The sequence below is a fragment of the Mchenga conophoros genome, linkage group LG18, assembly GCF_057382185.1.
Source record: "Mchenga conophoros isolate Kocher_MC1m ecotype Shallow Benthic linkage group LG18, M_conophoros_male_GT1.1, whole genome shotgun sequence".
Classification (NCBI taxonomy): Eukaryota; Metazoa; Chordata; class Actinopteri; order Cichliformes; family Cichlidae; genus Mchenga; species Mchenga conophoros.
Window position 1 is genome coordinate 16944882 of NC_140543.1, and position 19958 is coordinate 16964839.

At 38.8% G+C, this 19958-nt stretch overlaps 1 protein-coding gene across 1 annotated transcript in view; it reads right to left on the minus strand.

The window, feature by feature from the left end:
• LOC146553514 (acid-sensing ion channel 1C-like) overlaps window positions 1-19537 on the minus strand; it is a 61999-nt gene extending 42462 nt beyond the window's left edge. The window contains exon 1 of the mRNA XM_085255127.1: window positions 18032-19537. Within this exon, the coding sequence (XP_085111253.1) occupies window positions 18032-18586 (555 nt within the window). The 5' untranslated portion in view covers window positions 18587-19537. The remainder of the gene's footprint in view (window positions 1-18031) is intronic.
• Window positions 19538-19958: the final 421 nt, after the last annotated feature.

Consider the following 19958-nt stretch of genomic DNA (forward strand, 5'->3'; position numbering starts at 1 on the left):
TCGTCCTCAGCTTGAGGCATGAGAAAAGGGTCGACGCTCCAGTCATTAGCCTCTGTGAAACGAGCACCACCCCTCAGTGAGAAGTTTGATACAGCACTCGGCAGCACAGCACATAATAAAGCATGGACAAGGCTATCTGCTTTAATTTATATGCAGGCAGAGAGTGATCTGCCCCGGGTGTGTTTGGCCTGACTAAGCAGAGCGAGTGAGACACTGACTTGTCTGCAAAGAGCCTTCCCACGATCCACTGAAGAGAAACTGGCCTCCATCGGCTCACTGCAACAGCATTACATCGATGCATGGATACTCCGGTGTCTACGCAACAGCTGCTTAACATGATGTTGACCAGACCTCACAGTTTCCATATGGCATCAGCGTGTAAACAGCAAAACAGGGACGAAAGAACCTTGACGACTCCAGCATTTTCAGGGGAGTACGACTGAGGAGTGCGTAGCCTTAAACCAGCCATCAGTGAGAGAGCTAGTTCAGCTACCAAAGCAGCAGTTTCCTAATAGCAATTACTGTTTTAAGTGTTCAGAGTAAAGTGTCTTCTAAAAGGAATGTCCCCCTGTGGCTGTCACACAGAGACACCTAATAGACTTTATCAGCTGATATGACAGAGATGCTGAGACAGAGAGGAAGCGTGAGACAAACTAAAGAAGAGATGAGGAAATAATAAGGAGACAGAAGCAAAGATTCACTTGCTTTCCATGGTACACAATTTAGTTTTTGTTAAATGAAAACTGGATACTGTAATAAGTGCAGTGCTACATTATTTTAGTAATTACCACATTCAAAGGCTCCCAGTAATGACTGAAACAATGGCTCTTTTGGGAGTGGGATTTTCAACACAAAGCTACTCAAACCATAGGTATTACAGTCAAAGGAGTCGAGAAGGGTCTGTTTGAGCTCATACTGATGCAACAGCTAAAAACAAGCACATGGAACACCCACAGGTTTTTAACAAACTCTAACACGGGCGTTACGTATACACCTCACATGTTCAAATGAACCATTTTATGCTCAAAACACTGTGAGCTGTGGATTGTGTCGTAATGGGCAAAGTGTGAATCAGCAGCAGCAAAGGTTCACTAATCCGCAGAATCAGAGGCAGGGACGGGAGACAGGAAGGTACAAACTGTGCTGCAGAATAGAGACACTTTGAGATAAGCACAGTTACAGAAAATGCAAACTAGATGAGTCACCACTCCTCCTTGCACGTATCAGAACAACATATTTCAGGTAAGGTCATTACAATTACAGATAACAATACAGTACCAGAATTCAGTGCCGCGCCAACTGCGTGATTTTGTTTCACTATCTCTTGCAGGTTTGCAGCCCTGTCAACGTCCTCCCAATAACCCTTCCAGCTCACTCGGTGGGAGGTTTGGACCTCATTTATAGAGCTATTGTTGAAACCACTGCAAATCTAAAGACAGGCATTGTGGTGATACAGACACTGTCTGATTCATAGAGCTCACTCATTATTAGCAGGAGTGCAAACTGTGAGAATACATTCTCAACACCTCCAGTGCATTTCTGGCTGTGCTCTTTCAACAACACAATGTCCACTTTTTGACTGACCTCCATTAAAATCTACAGGTGGCATGACAGCTCCCAATCAAACCCATTAATAAATGAACACCACTGTAATTCTGAATTACCCCAAACTATGAGCTCAGCCTGAGTCACATTTGGATATCCATGACAACAGTCACTTTAGCACTTTTGAAGGGTGTGACCACGAGTACACACAATTGGCATTTCAGTGTCTGAACTGCAACAGTCCAGCATCTTAACGAAACTAAACAAGGAAACACACAAGCTGGAAACTTCCCATTCCAAAAACAGGTTTCTGGTGACACTCGCATCCCCAGTGAAACCATTATTTTATATCCTCGAGATCCAGAGTCATAATGAGTCTCAGGGGAGTACATTGTCATAACAAGCATCTCTCCAAAATACAAACAAGGACAGGAGAGGCCAACATACTGAAACTTGTTACAGTTGTCACACTGTGGCTTTATCACATTAGAAGGAAACTTTATCTAGCAATATACTCTGGCTGTGAGTTTTTCCCAAATCAACTTTGAGCAACTGAAAATTAACACATATCTCATTCACATAACTACAAACACAACCCACATAGCAACTGCAGTTTTACAGAAAGCAAGGTAATGCAAATAATGAAAAGCAGCACTGATTCTTACCAAGCAGCAAGCTTGATCTTTAGAACTGCATCCAAACATAAAGAGCAGAGAGAGTAAAGTGGCATGAATTCATAAAACTAAAGGGCTAATTTATCAGCTAAGCCAGATGAGTGATGCCAGGATAAATATCTCTACATTAATTCAAATTTTGTGTCCCAAACCCTGTCACTGGTTCTTTTTCTTTCTTTTCTTTTTAAGTCTTGATGTCGTTTAGTACAGATAGAAATTGGATTGCTTTTTACTCCTCCTGCCCATTTGAAAGACGTGGGTACGCTGCCAATGATCTGGCCAGGACTAACTTCCCTGTCATTAGACTACATCTTTCTATTAGTTTTAGATATCTTAACACACGTTAGCAGGTACCCTTTCCACTGGTATGTTAACAAATTGCCCTCAACTTGAGTAGTGCTATCATTTCATTAACCTGTCCCTCCTCTTTACTCCATGCTAGGCTGTAATCCTCCTATCACAGAAGGGGAGGTGGAGAGGAGATGAATTACAGATCTAGCTCTAACTGGTGTCATCCAGTTTCAAAAGACCAAGGTGGCCACAGCCAAAATGGTCAACTTGAGGCTTTAAACGGGACTTCAGTGACAAATGGTTTGTGTTCCAGTGGGTACAATTATCTTTTATACAAAAAAGATCAAAACAGAGATTTCTTTTTTATATAAAGAACTTCAACCCATTACACACGTGCATCGGGAGCAATTTGCAATTCAGTATCTTACCCTAAGTCGCTATCCTAAAACAAGGATAGAAGAGCCACAGAGCAAACCTCTGAATTTCAGACTGGTGGATGACCTTCCATGTCTTCAGTATGGAAGGTGAGTAGTTTGAGCCCCAGCTCCAGTTCACATGTAAAACTAAGCATCCTGCAATGAATCTTTGACTCATGTAAAATATACTATAGCCATCAATTTTCTTAACTACTTATCCAATTCAAGGGCACAGGGGCCTGGAGCTACCTTCTTATGAGGCATGAGGTGGAGTAGACCCTAAACAGCTTACCAGTCTATTGCAGAGAGACAGACGATTGTTCACGCTCATCTTCACACCTATGGCCAATTCAGTGTTACCAGATAGCCTAAGAAGCATGTCTTTGGACTGTAGGAGGAAGCCCAAGTACTCAGAGCGAACCCATGCAGTCTTAGCTGGAGAGCAAGCTCAAACCAGGTACCTTCTCTCTGTGAGATGAAAGTGCCACCTGTAAAATATTATTTAATGTTATATGACTCAAACTCGCACACTGAGTCTGTTGTGCCTCTATAGTGTCAGGAAGTCTGTCTGGTGTAAAAGCAAAACAAAAAAAAACAACAACTGCCATGTGGAGCTACCCACTGTGGCTACCACCTAAACAAAGGAGTTGAAAGTACCATTTTCTTTACATATTGATTCATTTGAGTGAAATCTACACTTACTTTAAGGCTCCCTTATGTAATAAATTGATCAGCACTCAATTCTGATGTAATTTTACTGCCTGCAGGGTCACATGTTGATCACCCATGGGACGTTCCACTCAGGGGTACAACTACAGAGCAAATACAGCAGGCAAAGGCAACATGATATTTGGTTCAACTCTGCATCACGCCCCATGTTAACCATCAGAAGAGTTCCAGCTAGGGCTGCTCAATTAATCGAATTTTAATCACGATTACGATCTGGGCTTTCAACGATCATTAAAAATGACTGAGCCGATTATTAGCCCCTCCCTCATGCTTTACTCTCGCGCTGCTCCGTGTGGCAAATCAAGCGCACTGCTCTGCATTTCGAACACGCGTCACAACAATTAAGAGGACCCGAGGGAAGCTCGGAGAGCTAAGCAGAAGTTATTTGGAGAGGAGTGGACTGCCGTTGGTTGAAAAGAGAGGTAAAAAAAAAACAAAAAAAAAAACTTCAGTGGTGTGGAAACATTATGGGTTCGTGGAGTCAGACGTGGATCAAGTAGACACAGTGTGTAAACTTTGCTATGGTGTCGTAGCTGCACCACAGAGCAACACTGCAAAGTTTACATTTTTCATTTATTTCTTATATTGCAAACATTTGCACTGTTATCAGTATTTGCACACTATTTTATATTATTTTTTAAAGTCATTATTCAATACATTGTTATTGTTAACCCTTTAAAGCCGGTCAGAGCAGCATGCTCGTTTTGTATAACTATTTTTAAATCCCTGTAGAACCTGAACCGCTAAGCTAGCACAATAAAATTTTTTCCATATGAAACCAGAGGAGTTGTATTTACATCTTATGCCCTCAGCTTGTCCTAGGTCACGGTTTCCTTCCACATATAGCTTTGCAAAAATTGCATAAAAAGTGCTTGCAGGAACAAAAACATAATATTCCAGAAACACGCTTTGCCGATCTGATCAGCTGTTCTTAACACTTCCCACATTGAAAAAGACATCAACACGAACTATCGCAAGTGACGTCATTTTCGCGGAAAATGTAGTTTTTTACTTGTAGGCCTTAGAACTCGAATTGCGCTGCTGGAAATAGTTTATTTTGATGCACATGCTTTGCAAATTTGCATCATAGGATTGTTTTTTTTGTTTTTCCTGCAGTATATAAAAATTGCTGTATCTCCAAAAATAAAACTATGAAGACACTCAAAATAAATTTCCTGTTGTTGTAAACTATTTTTTGCAACTTTTTTGTATTTAAAGTTTTGAGGGATAAACCTCTTAAATTTCTCCAAGTAGAAATATATGTAAAAAAAACAAAACAAAAATGATTTTCAATTTTTTTGTAGTTTATTGCACTTTTTTGCAATTAATGTAGTTACTATGGACTTAATACATACACATTTTTAAAATATGGGCTATAACAGTTGTATTGATGTATAGCAACTTAAAATGCTCCCACAAATGGCACTACAACATTTAAAAAAAAAAAAAAAAAGCTCTGGCGGACTTGGTTCTATAGTAGGTCTTAAAGGGTTAAATAAATATCGTCAAATAATCGTGATCTCAATTTCAGTGAAAATAATCGTGATTATCATTTTTGCCATAATCGAGCAGCCCTAGTTCCAGCTGCACCTTAAAAGCTGGTTAGATAAGTCGGGTAATTGTGCAGAATGTTGAGTAATGCAATTCCTGATACCAGCATAGGAACATGCCTCACAGATGACTGCCATGGCAACAGACTGCCCCAAGGTAACATAGGGCTCGAATGAATTTCACTTCACCCTGAAAAGGAAAAAAACACATTTATCATCAACCAAAATATCGAGCTCTGGTCTAATGGATCCAGACTGAAGGTTTAATAAAAGTAGGTTATCAACACTGATTAGACACAGATAGAATGAATTGGTATTCAACTGCTAATGGTGTTTTAGTCATTACAGATAGAACCTAGAACACATACTAAATTTAGTTTTGTTTTTCATCCATTACTGGCAGGCATGTGGAATAAAAATCCAGACAATTGGTCACAAAAAGCATCTGTTCATCAGCAGCCTCGTGTAATGTAATTAACAACTATTCAATAACAACAACTTTAAATTCAAGATATTCATTAGCTTGTTATACTGCAGCAGATACAATGGTATATATGATGGCCTAGAAACTGTTTAAATTGTTTCTGATAGAATAGCCTTTATTGTCACTGTACAGAGTACAACGAAATTGGAGTGCCACTCCCTTGGTGCAAGTTTCAATAATAAATATAAATGTAAAATATAAAAAGTACAAAAAAAACAATCGTAAGTACTCAAACAATAGTATGTACAATATATACAGGATAGCAGCATTAATATAATGACAGTGACGGTATGGAATAGGTTCAATTGTTTTTGTGCTTATTTAAGATAAGACCTTGGCTGGACCCAGTAAAGGGAGACAAAGATAATTATGATTAAACAAGCTTTCAAAAGGCACACACTGTGCTCCCTTGTCAATGCAACAACTTTCCCTTTGGCCACATCTTTTGAAATCTTGGAGTTAACCACCACAGAGAGACATTTGGAAAAAAAAATGTGCAGGGAAGGACTGCTGAATCGCAAGAGACTATATTTAAAACACTGCTGAAAGCTGGAATAATAATTCACACTTAAATATGCTTAAACTTCTATTCTAGAGCTCGTTAGAGCCAAAATTATTAGGTAATTTATCTGTTATGTGAAAAAATGTGGAAACCAATCAATTCATCACTTCATACATTTTTAAAGAAAAATTTGCAAAAAAAAATATTCTGACATGGATTTTGAAATGTTAAGTGAATAAAAAGCAATTTCACTTTATGTCTTAATCTAAGATACACATTTTTCTTATATTTCATAAATCTATCTATCTATCTATCTATCTATCTATCTATCTATCTATCTATCTATCTATCTATCTATCGATCGATACAGCATGCAAATTAAATGTTCAGACGTTCAGCTCAGATAGTTTCCCACATGGGAAAGGCGTAATAAATGCTGGACTCGTCTGTTACTCCCAAAGCAGAGGTGTGACCTTCTGTCTAGCCATTGACCGTGTGAGCTATCACTTCATCTAACAGCTTCGTTTCCATAACTGCACCATGTACTGTGAGTGCAGACTCTAGCAGCATATAGAAATAAACCCACTGCAAAGCCTATTTGTGACAGTGTCTTCATTTCTGGCTAAAACACTTGCAGAGTGGATTTTTTTTATCTTTGCTAAAGTGTTTGAGAACCACTGATCTACTACAGCATGCATTACTCAACATATTGCCACTGCAGCAGCAGTGATACTACACAATATGTACCACATGAGCTGTAGAAATAAGAATAAATCGCATAATGCATTGCCACCCATGGAAAGCCCTCATGTGAAGTGAAGAGATACTCTGGATTTGGTATTATCCACACAAATATAATAGTATTGGCCTTGGTTGTTACAGGACAAATAAAAGGGACAAGTCATGACAGAGCACATTATATACCGAAGGCAAAATAAGTGGATTTAATGAGAGAAAAAAGAAGAAGAAAAAATCGACAACAAAAAACAAAACAAAACACAAGAGCCAGTGTAGAGCTTAGAGGCACATAGCAACCTAAGATTAATTTCATTAAACAGCAATTCAAAACTCCAAGCTATCTCATATCAAAGTAAAGCAGAGAAGAAACTCCAACTTTTTTATTACTAGGACAAAATATTCTCTTTTTGTGGGGGGGAAGTGAAGATGTTCTGTTATTTGTATGCATTTATTATACTCTGTCATAAACCAGGCTTGTACAAAACAGACAAGACATGTTGACATCTTGGTCCTTATAAACAGTAATCCGGTTTAGGAAAAGATAAACAAACCACAACAGCCCATGAATGTAAATGAGCAAGGAAATGCAGCCCTGTGGTGCAGCACAGGTCACAATCACAGTAATGACAGCTGTAATGACTTCTAGCACAATTCTGGTTCACTGATGGACTGTAATGTAATGTAATGTAAGGGACTAAAGGAGTAGCCTATTTTCAACCTCTGGGCCAAATGTGGTGGAAATTAATAAAGATTCTGAACTTGAAGGAGGCAAAAATCAATTTACGCAGAGACATACTCATTTGTCCTTTCTCATTGTGTTGCTGCATGTTAATGGAAAATAAAGCACTCACGCAAAAAGAAGGTGCAAAATGCTCATTGTGTTTATGCAATGCCAAAAGTATAGAAGTTCTCATTTTTAAAAAGAAACATCTTCCTCTGTGTATCTGTTGTTCAGTACAGCCAAGTTATATTGTAAACTAAACTAGATTACCCTTTGCTTTTTGTATAAATGATTGTACTCTCTGCAGTAATAACACACAGTCCTACAAATAATTTAATTAAGTGATAATACTTTACCTAGGGTCACATGGATCAAAAGTTCATGACAATAACAGCCTCAAGCAAACTGAATGAGTCGTGTTCTTTTCCATTTGCAGATATAATGGCGCAACACATAGCTTCAAGGTGTAAGCTGTTGTTCTGGTGGTGTCATCTTTCTCAGGGGGAGTGATACTCGAACAAATACCCATTTTCACGTTTCAGAGCACAGATATAAATTTTCTGTTGAGAAATCTCTTTAATGTAAATGTTAATTCACGACACTGGTCAATTTTATAGAAAGAAGTAGGGCCTGGGATGCCACTTCAAGACTTTTATAAAATAGAAGTTTCATGTTCTACTGCATAACAAACCTAAATACAAAAAGTAGCAGATATCAAACAAACGCTATTTATTTAGCACATTTAAAAATGACAATGTGGCAAAATGCTGTGCACACCATTCATAAATATGTGCTGAAATATAAGGATAAAAGAATGAAATTTGTAAAAGAAACAAATATAAGATACTAAAAAACTAATCAAACTGAATGAATGTATCACTGGAGGGGAAATGTTCGATTGAAAGCTGAAGGCTATTCCAAAGCTGCCACTGTCATGTCCCTTATCCACTAGCCTCAACTGTGGTTAAATGAAAGCAAATGATTAGCGCATCTAAGAAGCCTGGATTATTTCCTAACAAAGTACATTGGTGTCGTGTACAGGTTTGAAAATAAATATAAGAATCAGGGCCAGTTCAGGGCCACTCATATCGCTGTAATGCAGTCTGTTTTTCTGTTAGGAGTGTTGCTGCAGCATTTTAGACCAGCTCTGATTAGACCAGACAACTGGGACTGGCCAATACTCTGATACAGTTGCAAAGCCTTAACGAGCTGCGACCATAAAAATTTTCATATCGCTGACAGAGATTACTTCATCTTAGCAACACGCCTCAGTAACAGAACACAGAGGTCATTTGTTTGTGAGATTACAGTGTCGATCAACAATGACAGCAAGTTTAAAAAGAAAAAAAGAAAATGTACCGCTACGCAGCCACCCAGGTTGGATTCAAGAGTAACAATTTTGGGGGAAAACAAAACCACCAAGTCAATTTATTTTCGTCTTGCTGTCATTCAGCTTTCTTGCATTTTTTGTGATTCTGATGGCAGAAGACAGAGCCTAAAGGTATATATTTATAAAGGCAATTTAATGGGGCCTAAACTAAAGCCATGAGGTACTCCATAAGTGACTGGGACAGTAAACACAAAGGAAAGGGCATGTGATGGCCAGAGACAACTCTTCCTGATCGGATGCTGCAAAATTATCCAGAAGACGAGATTTATGAAGCTGTCAGCCATTTAAATTGCTTTGGAGTGTGTATACCTGTCTCCTAATATTTGTTCTAACAAGCCATGGCATTATTTAGCCTTGGCTATGACAAAGAAAAGCTTTTATGCTTGCATTGCTTTTATTATTTTATTTGCTTCTTTATTAAAGAAGCAAATATCTTTCAGTTCACTTCTGAGAAGTTCTCATTGTTAAAGTCTCCAAGAAGAATGCCAGCCTTTATCGTATCAACATCAGCATTTTATATATGATAACTGCAACTTACCAGAAGTTCTCGGCTTGGTATTTCAGCTTCTGTTTATCTCAATTTATCTAAACTAGTGCTGAAGTACTGCCTCTAGATGAAGTGAACATTTCTATCAACAAAACTAGAAATACTCCTATTCCTTTTGTGTGTTTCAACATTATACTGAGGACTGAATAGAACAAATCACTTTCAGATGATCCAAGTCTAATTTAGCATCATCTTAGTCTAAATAACCAAAACTGTTTCATTATAATCATCTGGTAAAAATGCAGCAATCATGACTGTAAACACAACAGTTTCTATCAGAGATCACCTTTCGTGTAATCTAAAGTCACTAAGAAGAAACTTTTGATTAATAAGAGCATTACACAGAATATTACAGCACACGTGACATTTGGTTGCAGAAGCTGTAGGCTGTCATAACTAACGTTATCTGCTGATGCCAAATGCGAGCTTTGACACGAGGCAATCTCGGCAGACATTAAGCTCAGCGAACGGACCGACTGGAATGCAGACAAGAATAGCCATCGTCGGTGGGAGAAGTGACAAAAACTGCATCCAGGCTAGACAGTTTCAGCCTTCCTGAGACAACACTGCCAAACGTTTGTCATATTGAAAAATGTCACTGCTGATGTTTCAAAAGAAAATAATGTGTTTATCTCATATGAATAAAGCCTATTTATATTGGGACAGTATAATGTTTAAAAAAAAACTAACAAAAACTGGTAATTATGAAAAAACCAAAGCCAGGGTCAAAGACGTCCCAGGATGGATTCGCCTGCAGTCAGAGCTGTGCCGGTGTCTTTGTAGCTGGACGTGCTATCTGCTTCATTTCTGTCAGAATCAGAATCAGAATCAGAATCAGAATCAGAAAGGGGTTTATTGCCAAATGTTGAGCAGGTTTACAACATTAGGAAATTGCTGCGGTGCTTCAGTGCAAACATAGTGTCATAAATAGCACTTAAATAGTGTCATAAATAGCACTTAAATAGACATGAAAAAATAAAAGTAGGGATAAGAATTAAAAGTGCTACGTAGAAAGATATGTGCATGAGCTATACATGAGATATATACATGAGAATAAGAATTAAGAGTGCTACGTAGAAAGATATATACATGAGTGCAGGTGGTGATCATTGTGCATTTGCACAATTAGCCTGATGTCAGCGTTTCATCTAGTTCTATAGTATTCCATAAAGCTTACAGGTTAGGGGAGACAGAAGGTAACTGTACTTGTGCTTGTACACTGAGCTTATCCTCAGGACAGTGCTTCTGTACAGAATAGCACACTGCACTGCTTTAAAGGACAAAATTAGGGAATCATTGTCTCCAATGAGCAGTTAACTCCCTATATTAAATGTGCAATTGTGCTACTACTGGCTACATCTTTTCTCTCCAAGATACACACTGATGATAAATATGTCTATTTTTAGGGCGGTAGACAGTAAGCCCCTCTGCCTGGAGGCAGGTAAAGCCTTTGTAACACCTCTGCCTGTTGTGAATTTCAGGAGATGCTTCAAACTGCTGAACATTAATGAACTCTAAAGTAAATGCCTCACATGTAATGATATTTCTTTTTCTTATGGCCTGTCAATTTTTTTCTTTTCTTTTTTTTCAAGGTATCATGGATTTATTCTTAGATCTGGGTTGTTACTTTTATATAATTGAGGGGGAAAAAGGCCTATACTTCTTCCTGTAACTGCTTCCTTCCTGAAATACTGTTGTTCATCAAACACGATGTAGAAGCCAATGTTAAAGTGACGTTAAATTGCACACTAGTTGAAACTTTACTTCTTTGACCACTAGTCCCAGCAACTCATCTTTACTTTCATGAAGCCGAGCATGTGCACAGACTTTTGACTTGACTTTATCCCCACATAAGCTTCCAATTAGGCTTGCTGTAGAAAATATGCCCATGTGCCATTCTGCGTATTTCTTGGTGACTGTGGCGTATTTGAAAAAGTACACGTGGCTGATATTTGACCCTAAAAATAATAACTCTTAGCACATTTCCTTGTGTGTATCCACATGAGGAACCGGCACATCACAGTGACATGAGGATCGCTTTAACGTGGAAATGTGTTAAATCCCACAAACTTCTGTCTAAAAAGGGGAAGAATATATTCTATTTTGTCAGCTCTGAGAATCACAGTGGCACTCACAGATTTTTCTTTGAAAAAATGCACGGCACCTTAGCCATATTTGAACATCAATTTATCTTACTTTTCAGACATGCCCATGTTCTGATTTTTCCCATCTCCATCTTCTCCTGAGTTTATACAGAGTGTGTCTGCTACACTCTGATAAGTTTTCATAACTCAACACCTCTTATAAAACTCATGAAACATTACTCAGTGGAGCGTCTTGTTTTCTTCTTTCCTGACACTGCCGCTTCGCCGTCACATATCAGCTGCTGTTGCTGAGCAGCAAGTGGCACAGCGTGGAGACACACATTTAGTTTTTTTCCCCCTTCTAAAACCAATTGGCTTAATGATGCAGATTTAAAGACTGCTCGTTCTGTCCAGCTGAAGAGTGAGGATAGCTTTGTTCCACACAGTCAGCCCACATACCCACTTAACAAAAAGACTACAGGAGGTCTACTCGGTGGCTGCTGGAGCAGCTTGATATTTTACTGCTAAAATTTGTACTTTACGGGAAGCAGTTTTGTGAAGCGTTGTTGCTTGCTCTCTGTGTGTGTACGTAAGGCTTCCTGTGGTAGTGTCAGCTGCCATGTTTCTGACTGCAGACAAGCCCCTGTGTTTATGTGCATGTACATACGGTAAGAAGATAAGCAAATAAAATTCTGAGCATGCACACTGATTTAAGCCTGTCTGGTGCTGGATTTTAGCAATCAATACAAATATTTTGGAGCCCAAAAGTCACATCGACAGCAGGCACAGCAGGAAAAGCAGTGATGTAATGTTCAGTTACAAAGCTATACTAATGAAAAATCTTATAATGGATTCAAGGACTGTGTGTAATAATTAAGCAGAATGCATAGTAATGAATCACATAATTATCACCCTTCACCGTTATGTTTGTGTACTCATACTGCTGTCATCAGCACCGTTTCTAGCTACACTGGCAGTTGTTTTTAATGAAAAAGCTCCAATAAATAGATTGTAAGAGCATTTAACAATAGACAGAAACAAATATAAATGATAGAATCATACACAGATTTAAAAGCTGGGACATTTTTCTTAAATACAGTAAGGTCCAAAATGTGTTGGACAAAGACACATTTTTTGTGGTTTTGCCTCTGTGCACCACAGTGGATTTTAAATGGAAAAAAATCATCATCTAACTGAAGTGCAGATTTTCAGCTTTAACTCAAGGGGGTCTCAAAAATTATTGCAGTAGCTATTTAGGAATTATAGCCATTTTTATACATGGCACCCCCTTTTCAAAGGCTCCAAATTAATTGGGCAATTGACTGACAAGGAGTTTCATGTCCAGATGAGGCAGATTCCCCTGTTATTTCATGACAAGTGAAGCAGACATAAGATCAGATTCAAAGTGCTGAATTAGTTTTTTTTTTTTTTACTTTTTTACTCTTATTTTAAATATGAAATCTAAAGTGGTGTCAGTGCAAGTGAGCGGGGCCATCATTAGGCTGAAAAACTACAATAAAGATAGCAAAATCAACAATCTAGTTCTTTTTTTAATGAGTGCGATGGCAAACTCAGCAACACCAAAGAGCTCAGGAAGTCCACAGAAGACAAAAATGGATGATAACAGAATTACCTTAAAAAAACGACTTCACAACATCTAATGATGCCAGTCTTGTGAAGCTAGTGTATCACTACCAAAGTCTACAATCAAGAAATGCCTTCATGGAAATAAAGACTGTTTACAACAAGGTAAAACCTCTGGCTACACTCAAGAACAGGAAGACCAGATTAAGGCTAAAAGAGTCTGGCTCTTTAAAGAAACCTGTATGGGCCAATGAAACCAAAATGTTCTTGTACCAGAGCGATGGGAGGTGAAAAGCATACCGAATTATCTGCCAAACATGGTATTAGACATGCGTGGACATGTATGACTGGCAGTGGAACTGTGTCACTAGTGTTTATTGATAAGAGAGCTGGCTGTATAAATTGTGAAGTGTGCAGGGCTACACTCAGATGAAGTTCAGCCAAATGCTGAATGCAAAGAGCTTCACAGAGCAAATGGATAATGACCCAAAGCAAAATCAAAACCAATCCAAGAGTTTCTCATTCTTCAGTACAAGATTAACTAGTCACTTAATCTAAACCCAATAAAGCACACATTTCGTGTTAAATACAAATAAATACAGTCCTGGTTACATACATAAATATGTTAGGATGTTCAATTAATTTTTAGCCTCTGAAAATGGGAGACCATGTATAAAAAAAATGACTGTAATTCTTGAACAGCTAATGGATTGTTTTGGGTTTTTTTTGTCTTCTTGGTTAAACCTCTTGAAATAAAGCTGAAAGTCTGCACTTCAATCATAACTTGATTGTTTAATTTAAAATCCACTTTGGTAGTGAACAGAGGTGTAAAATAAATTCAATTTTGGACCTAATTGTAACAGGAACATTTGTTAGACAAGAAGACACAGCTAGTCAATGTTAGATAATCATGTATGAAAGTCAGAAACAACATTTATTAGGAGAAAACATGTCAGTGTTATGTTTTCAGTTTGCTTCCTTTTCATGATATATAAAAAAAAATGAAATATTGATATTTTTTAGGTTGTTAAACAGTTGGGACAAAGACACACATTGCCGCGTTTTTATAGCTAATCATTAGTTATTAGTAACAGAATCTGCATCACCATCTGCTGAACTGTGATATTTTACTCCGCCAACTCAGCTGTCGCAGAGTACTGTAAACAAAAGAACCTGCTCAACAAACAGGGAAATAATGACTGTTTTTAAATGACTTCAAGTTGGTTTTATGACACTTGAACCCATCAGCCAATATAAACACAAAAGCTGACATACAGCGCACATATATTCCAACAATGCAACAGCCTGAAAATACTGTCTGTCTCCAGCATCAGGCTGTTCATAGGCAGAAAATTAGACTCTCTCTTCCAAATTTTTAGACCCACAAGTCATATAGTGTCAGCCTGGCCGTGTTTTATACCCTTGGCACCCACTGTCATCGGGATTATAAGATGAAAGACAACTCACATCTTAAAGACTGAGCTTCAGCAGAATGTGATGATGAATACAGATTTCACACACTCTGTAAGAAATTGACAGAAATGTAGCCCATGGGGACTTGTCATAACCTGTCAGGACTTAAGAATGGAGCACTACATCCACACCATCAGATTATGATAATCAACTTCTTGCTCACTAGCTGCAGTGTATCATCGACCAAGGTTCCATTTACATAGTGTTAGTCATAGGTCTTACAGAGTCACAGCAACTCAATAAATGCATTTCGAAAAAGGTCACTTTCTTGAACACACCTTTTTAAACTCAATTAGAAATATAACTCTGCTATACAAATAAATATAGACATAAATAAGTCCCAGTTTGTTAAATTAAACTTTAAAAGGGAATTTCTCTTTAGATATGATTGCATATTAAATCACTTTAGGAGGTGGGATTTATAATGAGAATGTTTTTACTTCACTTTACAATGAATTTAAGCACGAGACTCAAGGTTGCAGATACTCAAAGTGCACAATACTTCCAAAGAAACTGAAACTTCCCTGAATTTCAAACTAAAAAAGCTTGTCAGTGTTGCAGCAGCTATTTTAAATTTTAAATGCAGGAAACAATGAAATAAGAAGAATCCAAATTCTTTGCAAAACTGTTAATATATGCCTCGTAAAATCATTACAAGGGATTAAAGTTTTTAATAGTATTCAAAATACAAATTACCATTCTCCTCTTGCCCATCAATCCATTACAATGCAAAACATCTTGAATGCTTTGTTTCCCAACTGCATCATCACCGGGACTTAATGGGATTCTTCCTTCATTTATTCAAGGTCAAAGCTCATCACTCCCACTGTCCTTTGCATTGTAAATCTGCTTCTCAACATGTCTGTGGGGGGAATTTGAATATAAGCTACAGCCACCACAATACTGATTTTTAAAAAGAAAAAAACAAATAAATTCAATGATGATATATTATGATATCAAGCCAGCCTAATCAAACCTGCTTTATGAGTTTGATGATTAATTTGGGTCTTTTCACAGCATCCAGTGCACTGAAGCAGGTTATGAACTTAGTCACTCTATTAGTGAGCAGGAAGCAGTTTCTGCACTTACTTGTGAGAGATGATTCTAAGATACAGCAACAAACACTCTGCTAGATGGGTATGGCATACTGTCACCCATCCAAGTCCTGACAGACCACTCAGAGCACAGCCGAGGGCTGTTGCACTGCTTTGACCGGTCCATCCAAACAACATACAAAAGTGATTAATGGATACAAATAAGACTGCTTAAATATGGCACACCTATCCTCAGCCAAGTGGAAGTTTACTGTTGGATCAGCCGTACTTACCTGGCAACGAAAAACCAACGTGCAGCATAACCAAAGTTATTAAATTTTTCTAACAGCTCATTTGATGCCGCAAGCATTTTCAATCAACCCGTACAACAGCAATTAGCTTCCCATGAACGATTTGCTTCTCAAGACACTCTTGAGTGCTGCTCAGAAACAAACATGTAAATGGAGACATTCCCAGTTCGCAATATTTGCGACATAAATTGAAAAGAAGCAAGCCTGAAAGGCAATATTACATTTGGGTTTTATCTCCTCCTTCAGCAGAGAAGAAGTATGATTGACTCTGAAGATAGTGCCATCACTCACTTAAAAACTGGACATCTTGAAGGGAGGGGGTTATTTCAGGGTTGATTAAAGATACAACATAGATAAGCAATCATATTTTTCCGAGTGGATAGATTCAACTGAAAGATTAGCAAGTTCAGTGTAAGTTAAGTATTACTCTATCAAACCTGCACTGCAAGAGATGGAATAAAGGACACGGGCACTCTGAGAATAGTAAAATACCTTAAAATAAGGAAATGGGAGTGAAACAGAGACAGCTAATATTGCAGCTTATCCCTAGGCTGCACCTATTTGTTTATTTATTCACTGGCCCATGTACAGAAGTCTACTTTATATCAAATAATGGCTACACCAGACCAAGCCAAGGTTTCCCTGCTGCTTTTTGGGTCTGTTTTTCACTCAGACAAAATGAGCTAATAACAATTAAACAGGCTGATTAAGCTTGAAATTGCATCAACGCACTAGACAACAGCAAACAGGGAGATCACAGGTTGCCTTATATGGAAAATGCTTAGAGCATAATATTAATCACAATAATAAATTGGGATTCCAGTAAACCACAATGAAAAACAGTAAGAACACATTGCCTGTGCAGGAGTCACTCTTTAAGAACATGCAGACACATTTCACAGTGTAACGCAGCTGCAGTCCTTGGGTGTGTTCAGATCTTTGAGGAGACATCATTGCATCAGCTGATGCCAGACAAAACTGCCTACTTGTTCCACTCTTACAATTTATTTCCAGTCAACTCGATTCACCTGACAGATTTAAACATCTGGACAAGGCAATTATTTCATATTACCTGGATCCAGGTCTCTGCTTTAAATAATTAAGTCTGTCACTCTAAATGGCTGAACCAAGCATATGTACTGTAAATGACTTTCCAATTGTTCCCTTTCCTACCAACTATACACAATGTTTTAAATGAATGAGGGTCTCCTATTACCACACAAGCAGAAGGGCACTTTACAGTTTAGTGAATTTCATTCATACCGAATAGTAAATGAAGAGTTTGTGTGTGACTGCCAAATGGAGTGTGGAATGAATCAAAGCACAGAGTATGGATGCTTGGTGATAGCTCGGCATCAGAACACCTCTCCTGAACAACTTCTCAAATTAAACAAAAATAAATCTGTTACATTGCATTGTTTTAAGTGACAATTGAGAAATTACTTGTTGAAAACAGATCACTCAGAGCAACAACAGAGAACATTTGAATACAAAACAGCTGCAAAATAATAATCAGTTAGGAGGCTTAATTTCAACACTGTGACTAAAGTGTCTGATTTGCACAAACAAAGGTTTACGTGCACTTAAACTGTGTATCTGACCTCAATGAACCCCATAATAAAAAATATAGGTTCCTTCAAGATGAACACACACACACACACTACATATGTTTTCTGTATTCTTGGAAATCAAACTGTCTTCTGAGATCACTGAGCAAGTAATAGCAGTATCTCACCTCAGGACCTTATCCTTATTAAAGATATAATTCATAACATTATAGAGCAGTAAAAACACAAATTAAGCAAGACATCTGTTCCAAGTAAACTGCAAAGTCACATTGAAACTGGGTCTAAACTTATCCAGATTCAAAATAAAGCGGCAGACTATCAAAACGAGCAGGAAACGAGATAGGATTACAGCAGCTTAAAGGACAAGCACAAGAACCCCTGGCTACTTACTGTGGTGAAGTTCCCCGGGTGGCAGTCCTCTCCTCGAAAGGTGCACTGCAGCAGCATGTCACTGATGTCATGACCAGTTCGGTTATAGAAATCAGTCATGTTGAACAGTTTTGGCTTAAAGTTCAGGAAGTTTGCCTTATCCTTTAAGGCGGCCAGAACTTCAGGCTCAGCCAGGTGCGGGTTGGCTATTTGGTAGTTATTATTAAGGAGGGCCAGGAGCTCTCCCACATGATAGAGGTCATTCTTGGTGATTTTGGAGAAGCGGAACTCATTGAGGTTGCAGAAGGTAACTGCTGGGAAGGTGAGGTTTGTTGCCGCCACCTCGTCCAGCTTAGTGACGTGAGGATACTCCAGATAATATGACACCCGATCCATGCAGACCAGCATCAATAAGCCCAGTGAACCCAAGAAAGAAAGCGTCCAAAGAAATTGGCGGAATGTCATGTGCCCATAAGCGAATATGTGACTCATGCCATGTAGGGTGGACATGTTAGCAAAAGCTTGCAGGTTGGAGGGCCTGACGCTCTCTATGCTTTCCTCTGAGCTTCCCTTCATGGCTGTAGAGTGATGCTCAGCACTGTCACCCCAAGAACTTCAGGTTAGAGACTTTGCTTAGCAACAAGAATAGCAGAAACCAACCAGCAGTGTTGGTTTGCCACACTGCTTCTTTATTCCCTCAAGAAGTGGTAACGGTCTCAATAAATAGCCACCTTTAAAAGGGTTGCCAGTCTCTGTAACAGTTTTCTTTTCATGACAGTTCGCATTCCACTGAGCTGTTCTTGTAGTCCCAGGTCTCCCCTGTTCTTTCAGGCTTCTGTTTTATTATCTCCAAAGCTGTCTCTCACACTCCCTGCTCAGCTGTCCTTTGTAACGGCACCAAACACAATGACAGAAACAGCCACTTCTACCCAAACGCAATGCCTCCTGATTCCTGAGTCGTGTGAAAAGGAAGAATACGAGGGACAAGAAAAGAAAGAACAGAGAATATAGCAGGCGTAAGGATAGAGGCGAGAGATGAGGGGGGGGCACTGCAATGAAAAGGGCTAGCGTTTGGAGAGAGGTGCTAAGCCTGAGCAGTCAATGGGACCCTTCCTCCTCCAATCGGAGAGAATGCCTCTACATCGCTATGATAATGGGATGCAATGGTTTTGTGAATGAAGGTAATAAAGAGAGAAATGGCTCACTGGTCCCTCGCTGCCACCTTGCTTTTTTGCGCTTCTCCTTTCTTCCAGAAATGAAAATGAGGGGGTCAGAGACCTCCCACCAGCCCACCAGTGTGCTTGACAACCGGCGTTCACAGATTCCACGGGTTCCACTTCCTTATTTGCACAGATCTTCAGTTAATAGGGATGACCACCTCTTGACGCTTTACGATCACCCCCCACCAGCATAACCGCTAAAGCCGCTCCAAGACCCCAAGCTTTAGTCCTGTTAACATACAGATTTATATTCTGCCGTGTGGAGCCTTTCACTCTCTTTCTCGCATCCTCTCTCTCCCTCTCTCTCTCCCACCACTCCCCCATTTCTTGCTCTCTCTCTCTCGCTCTCTCTCCTCCTCTTTAGTAGTCAGGATCCATTCCACTGCTGAATGGCTGCTTTGTTTGTGTCTCTGTGCTCACAGGGGGAGTCTCTCAATCTGGACATCACCATCACTGTGTTATTATTTCTTAATCTGCTCCTACCTACTGTCCAGTCACGGTGTCATCAACCATTTTCTCAAACAATGCCACAGGTTGTTTACTGCATCGATGCACATATTAAGAGTTCAATGGTGTTCCAGAAGTTTCCACATGTTAACCTTTTTATAACGATGTCAACAAGTAAAGTGTGAAAAAATGGCTTCCAAGCCACCTAATATAATTATAACTGAGTATTAATCCAGTCATCGATGAGATTTCCATTTTGTCTTTTATATATAAAAAATAAA